The 6,868-nt window shown below is 41.1% G+C and overlaps 1 protein-coding gene across 1 annotated transcript; it reads right to left on the minus strand.

The window, feature by feature from the left end:
* Positions 1 to 823: 823 nt before the first annotated feature.
* LOC134644739 (interferon-inducible GTPase 5-like) lies at positions 824 to 2,158 on the minus strand. The gene is made up of 2 exons (XM_063497779.1): positions 1,603 to 2,158; positions 824 to 1,464 (listed from the first exon to the last, which is right to left on the minus strand). Exons 1-2 carry the CDS (start codon positions 2,156 to 2,158, stop codon positions 824 to 826), a joined length of 1,197 nt encoding a protein of 398 aa, XP_063353849.1.
* Positions 2,159 to 6,868: the final 4,710 nt, after the last annotated feature.

Consider the following 6,868-nt stretch of genomic DNA (forward strand, 5'->3'; position numbering starts at 1 on the left):
TATCTAAGAACCAATTAGCTTTGAAAGAAAATAACAATTAATTGCAGCAGCAGACTTTGTTATGTTTTATTTTGCTACATTAGGACAGAAAAAGCTCAAGTCTTTTTGTAGGTAAGAACAGTCAGTGTCAAACCAGTGTTTCTAATATTCTGTCCACCCGAGATAAGACTCATTATAATGTATTGTGTGGTGCAGTGGAATCTATTGTTTCATCAAAATCAGATACTCTTACTACTAATAACAATTAATGTTAATATCTTTATCAATAACATTTTATTATTAGCAGGCAGGAATAACGTTGATGAACATTCAGTCATATCTGTGTTATTTGTGTTGTAGTTCCTGACTGTGACCGCTGGAGGGCAGTGAACACTCATCACAAACTACAATCATCAGGACAAAAACTCCACAGAGCAGTTTCTGTTCTACACACCTCTGCTCATCATCAAACACTCTGCATTAAAAGTATTTATTATGCTGTAAGCTACAATATGATAACAAAAGAGTTAGTAAAGTAAATCAAACAAAAGAAGTTCAGACAATGATGTTTCAGGAGTAACTATCACATCACCTGATAGTGATGACATCACCAAATCACACAAATAATTAGAACAAAGCTCTTCTAAGCTTGTTTTATCTGAATAATAACATCACATTTGTTCCTGTATTGATGTGATGAGAAGAAATGAGACCTGCTGAGGCCTCTGATACATTTATCAGCTGTAGTAGGATAATGGCTCAAATGTGCAGCTGCAACATGATTTGGTTTCAGTATATTAATGTTTAATGATTTAAACTATTTTCATTTGTACTCTTTTAAGTTTCATTCATCTTTGATTTTTAAATTCAGAGTCATTTCAAACAGCTTCTGAGCATCATCAGCGAGCTTATCAAGGATCAAATTCAGAATGTTGTAGGTTGTGGTGAAAGAGAAGCCCATTGCTATTGGGATTCCAATAAAAGGAATAAATCTGGACACTTCCTCTGCTGCAATTAATGTAGCTATGTGTCCCACTTGGGTCAAAGCCTTCAGGAGGAGCTCTGTAGTTATTTCTACTGCAGCCAGTGGTGAAATGATGACAGCACACAGAGCAGTGTATGACACATCTGTTCTGGCAGAAAGTCTCTTCAGAGACGGGATATCGAGACCAAATGCAAAAACATAATCTGTGACAGCATCAACCAGCACAGCAGCATCAACAGCAATAGAAAGACCAGGAACTGGAACAGCTGCTCCAAGTGCAGACTGAGTGGCCAACCAATACAATTGACACTTGAAAGTTTTTTTCTTCTTGTCGATGATCTCCAGGCTGATGTTGGGCATGGCACGCAGCAGAGCATGCCTCTTGTGTGCAGGAAGTTCTCTCTCTAAGGTCTGATGTAAGAGAGAGAAGTCGTACAGGTGGAGCTCAAAGCTGGACACCAGGAAGACCTGCGGAGACTCGAAGCCTGATTCTCTGAGTCCTGGCACAGAAAAAACACGTTAAGATGATGTATAAAAAATGCAGAAGACCTTTATAAGAAATCATTTAAAACTTGGATCTGAATATGTTTAAAAAGTGAACTCAGATCTCACTGAGCTGTAAATGATCAGACACTCACTGTGAACACAGTTGTCTCTGATTTTTGTAAGAGTGTCCTCTTCATTGAAGTCTCTCTTTTTTTCAGCATTTATATCATTGTCGATCTTTGAGCGAACAAAGTAGTACTTTTTCTTCATCTTCTGAATCTCCTGAGCGAGTTTCACATCATTTTCTCTGAAGCGAGTGTCTGAGATGATGATGAAGAAGTCAAACTTCTCAAATCCAACAAGCTTCAGGTACTTCTTAGCTGGAAACTTGGTGGTGCCGATTCCAGGAAGATCCCATAATTTAACATTGGGATAGTTTGGATGGGGGTACGGTGTGACCTCTACGGTGGTTTCTGTAACACCAGTAGGAGCAGCTCCCTTGTCACCATTGGACAGCCCTCTGAGGGCATTAACAAAGGTGGATTTACCAGAACCAGTTTCCCCTGTGATGGCGATATTTAGTGGAATATTATTTTCTCTTTCTAAATATTGTTGAATCCTTGCAGCTGCTGCAGCGATGTCATTGTTTTCCAGTGCTTCTCTAACTCCAGGAATTTCTTCTGGAAGTGAATCATTTGGATCCCCCATGCTGATCCTTAAACAGAAGAAGAAAACCTGAGAAAACTTGCAAGGCTGCATTTGGGTCCAATTGTGCCTGCTGCAGACACCAACACTTAACAAGCTGGACCAGGAACAAGTCAGTTGTAGAGCTGCACAGAGGAATCTTTGGAAAAAGCTGCAAATAAACATAACGAACACTGCAGCATTGTGTTTGTGTGGGTCCTTAGTGTCACAGTGGTGCTAAAACCCAGTGCAGGATAACAGACCCGTGACCACTGCAGCCACTGGAAGTACTGGCAGAAATAGCCGCCATGCACTGGAAGCAGGCAGCGGTGCATCAAGATCAGCTCCCATAGCTACGGGACCGGGCCAAGCACCAGATCGTTTATACAGGTAATGAGTTGAGAAAGCTCCCAATATCAGCTTGTTACCTGTATAAAATACACCTAGGAGTCGGAAATCTTGCTGATTGATAGGGGATCAAATACTTACATCGTTCATAAAATTCAAGTTAATTTATAACTTTTTTTAAATGGATTTTTCTGGATTTTTCGGTTATTGTTTTATTTTTCACTGTTCAAATAAACCTACCATTGAAATTGCAGACTGATCATTTCTTTGTTAGTGGGCAAACTTATTAGAAAACCAGCTGATTTACGAAGTTTTTCCCTGACTGTATAAATAATGTAAGTTATTCTCCGTTGATCTAAATATTATATGACCGGATGCACTGAAACTGGCTTAATAATCAGCAGACTGTGTGATGATGAAGTAACACCCAAAGCTAAAAGAGGCAGTTTCCCTCACAGAGTCTGGTAAAAAGTTTATTTTGTCCATATAAGATCATATCAGAGACGGGGACAGGAAGTCATTCAGCAACCTCACCTGTATAATTATTAAAACGCACCAAATCCATAAAAAACTAGATTTTCTGACTTATCTCAAAAAATAAAAATGGTGACAATAGAAAGAAAGTGACTTTAGCTTAATTAAAGAGATAAATTAAAATAACTTACACTGGATTCCTGCTGAGGCTGAAAGTGAAGAGAGCAGCAAACTGCAGTCAGTAACAATGGGAGCAGTCGCAGTTTGACTTTGAGCTTTTGTGGTTAGTCACAGGAAAAAGCTCCACCCAAGATAATAATGAATGAACCAATCAGCGAGTCTTCCTGAGGGCCACAATAAGATATGTAGAAGCAGCTGATTTATAAGAAGTCATATTTCCACAGCAGAACTCAGTGTACTGTACAGTGGAGTGAAAAGATGTTTTTCTATTTTTTTGTGCTTGTCACACTTTAATGTTTCAGATCATCAGCACCAACTTCACACCCGATCAGATCTGCACACTGTTAGACCTCTGCCTCACCACAACATACTTCAAATACAACGAAGGCTTCTACAGACAAAAACATGGCTGTGCCATGGGCTCCCCCGTGTCACCTATTGTAGCCAACCTTTACATGGAGGAAGTGGAAAGGAAGGCTCTTGGCTCTTTCAAAGGAAGAGTACCCAGCCATTGGTACAGATATGTAGATGACACCTGGGTCAAAATCAAGACACAAGGAGTGGAATCCTTCACTGCGCACATCAACGCTGTGGATAAAAACATCAAGTTCACCAGGGAAGACACAAAGGATAACTGTTTGCCTTTCCTGGACTGCGCTGTGCACATTGAAGAGAATGGCAACCTCAACATCGAAGTTTACCGGAAGCCCACACACACGGACCAGTACCTCCTCTTTGACTCCCATCACCCTCTGGAACACAAACTTGGAGTAATCAGGACCCTACACCACCGGGCAGAACATGTTCCCTCTAAGCCTGAGGGAAAAAAGAAGGAACACACATGTAAAGGAAGCACTCAAAACATGCGGTTATCCTAACTGGGCGTTCATAAAGTCAGCAAAGATGCACAGAAAAGAAGATCAGACACCAGCGAGGGAGGATAAGAAAGACAGACGCAACAACGTTGTTATCCCCTATGTAGCCGGTGTATCAGAGAAACTCAGGAGAGTTTCCTCCAAGCACGACATCCCAGTGTACTTCAGACCCAGCAACACACTCAGACAGAAACTGGTTCACCCGAAAGACAAAACTCCAAAACACAGACTTAACAACGTGGTGTATGCTGTACAGTGCAGCGAGGAATGCCCAGACCTCTGTATTGGAGAGACCAAACAGCCACTTCACAAGCGCATGGCACAACATAGAAGAGCCACCTCCACAGGTCAAGACTCAGCAGTCCATCTGCATCTTAAGGATAAAGGTCACTCTTTCGAGGATGCCAACGTTCACATTTTGGACAGAGAGGACAGATGGTTTGAAAGAGGAGTGAAAGAGGCCATCTATGTCCACTGTGAGCGACCATCTTTGAACAGAGGCGGTGGTTTACGACACCAACTGTCTGCCATCTATAATCCAGTTTTGAGTTCCCTCCCCAGACGCTTTAATGCCCACTCACATCCTGGGCCATCTGACCTCAGGAATTCAAATGACAAGGTGGGGCCAGGTTTCACAATGAGCTCACCTGAAACCCTGGCTGATTAGGTCCCACACCCGCTTTCACACCTTGGCTCATGTGATTAGATCACCAGGGGGTCCTTTGTCCCTCTTTGGGGGGATACTCCCACTGGGTTTAAATCTGGGACTCTCGGCCATTTGACCTTAGAACTGAAGAAGCTTCTCGGATGAGAGGTGAAACGTCTTCAAGCAACTTAAAGAAGTCCAGACGCTTTTCTTTGCAAACTCCTTTGACGGCAAGGAAAGGATGTTTATATTGTCTAGTGTTCAACTGATCCATAGGGGACAAATCCTAATATGTGAATATATGTATTGTGGTACATAATTGGAAATTAGAACAAAATCCTGCTTTAAATAACATGTTTTTCTATTTAATGAAATGTAATATTTTTATATTGTACCAGGCACTTCTTCACCTGTTTATGATCCACCAGATAACCAGGATGTGGTGCCTTTTGAAACATCTTCTCCTTCAACATCATGCATGACACCAGGCCATCCACATGGTATTTAACCTCCAATCTTACTTTATAGATTAATATTGAAAGCCTTTAAAAACAAAATAATGATGTTGGGTAGTTAACATTGTGCAGTAAATATTTTATAATATTGATACTGTCATTTTTGCAAGAGATGTTCTAGATTAAAAACGATTTTTAAATTGAATCCTCCCATACTTAGATATATCTCAAAATCCAGCGGAGGGACCTAGACAGCCACACTTGAAGATATTTCCTCGAACAGTACATGGTGAAAAGAGGAGGGCCTTCAGCAAGACATGGTATTCACAACACAAATGGCTGGAATATTCTCAAAGTCGCGACTCTGTCTATTTTTTTGCATGTAGACACTTTTCCCTTCCAAATGCTTCTGAAACTCCTTTTACATCACATGAAGGGTACTCAAACTGGAAGAAGGCGATGTATAAAGATGGAAGTTTTAAGGGGCATGAGAAATCTGAAGGTCATACGAATGCCATGTATGCTTGGAGTGAACATAAGAACAACATTTTGACAGATTCATCTGTGCGTGATGCTTTGGACAAGGCATATAAAAAAAAGTAGAGGAAAATCGCATATATATCAAAACTGTTGCTGAAGTACTTCTCCTTACAGCTATGCAAAACCTCTCCCAAAGGGGGCATCTTGAGACAGATACATCACAAAATGGTAAATGGACTGGTTCTTATATAGCGCTTTTCTCCTCTTCTGAGCACTCAAATGCTTTACACATTTGTGCATTCACCCATTCACACCCATTCGCACTTCTAAGTAACATTCACACTCCGATGGATGCATTGGAGAGCAACATGGGGTTAGTATCTTGCCCAAGGATATTTGGTATGCAAACTGGAGCAGCCTGGGATCGAACCACCGACCTTCTGGTTAGTGGCTGATCTGCTCTGCCACCTGAGCTACAGCCAAAACAAAGGGAACTTTTTAGAGATAATGGAACTTATTTCTAAGCATAATCCACTGATTGCAAAAAAACAAAACAAAAACGAAAGCTGCAGGAAATGCAAAATATACCAGTAACACCATTCAGAATGAAGTAATGGAATGTCTGTCAGAGATGGTACGTGAAGACAATATCAGAGAAGTGAAGGAGAGGGAGTACTTCTCTGTGATTGCAGATGAAACAAAAGACCTAAAGAAAACAGAGCAACTGTCATTAGTACTAAGGTATTACTACAATAGGGCTGTTCAAGAGAGTTTTTTAGAGTTCCAGAGAGCAAGTCAGCTAGATGCAGCAGGGCTCACCCAAAACATCATACAGTGTCTGGAAAGGTATGGCCTTGAATATCGATCCAATCTTGTAGGCCAAGGATATGATGGGGCGTCAGTAATGGCAGGGAAATGCAGGGGTGTTGCAGCCAGGATCAAAACAGAGGCAAAACATGCATTTTATGTAAATTGCAATGCACATTGCCTTAACCTTGTTATCGTTGATGCAGTGAAAGCAGTCCCTGAAGCTGACTGCTTTTTTTCATTGTTGCAGAAATTGTATGTCTATATGTCAGGTTCATATGTTCACCAAAAATGGATCACAGTTCAAAAAGACATGTATCCAGAGGCTCCTAGAGAGCTTCAGAGACTTAGTGATGGGCATGTCGTTACAGTGCATGCAAAACTGTAATGGACAGATTAGCAGCTATATTAAGAGTGCTACATGAGATAGATTTAGAGAACAGTGGTGACAGATCAGTGGAGGCACGGG

This window comes from Pelmatolapia mariae, linkage group LG16_19 (genome assembly GCF_036321145.2).
Source record: "Pelmatolapia mariae isolate MD_Pm_ZW linkage group LG16_19, Pm_UMD_F_2, whole genome shotgun sequence".
Classification (NCBI taxonomy): domain Eukaryota; kingdom Metazoa; phylum Chordata; class Actinopteri; order Cichliformes; family Cichlidae; genus Pelmatolapia; species Pelmatolapia mariae.

Coding starts and splice junctions, on each gene's coding strand:
- LOC134644739 (XM_063497779.1), bottom strand. CDS start 2,158: ATGGGGGATCCAAATGATTCACTTCCAGAAGAAATTCCTGGAGTTAGA. Junction 1,465..1,602: donor CAGAGACAACTGTGTTCACA/GTGAGTGTCTGA, acceptor TTTCTGTGCCAG/GACTCAGAGAATCAGGCTTC.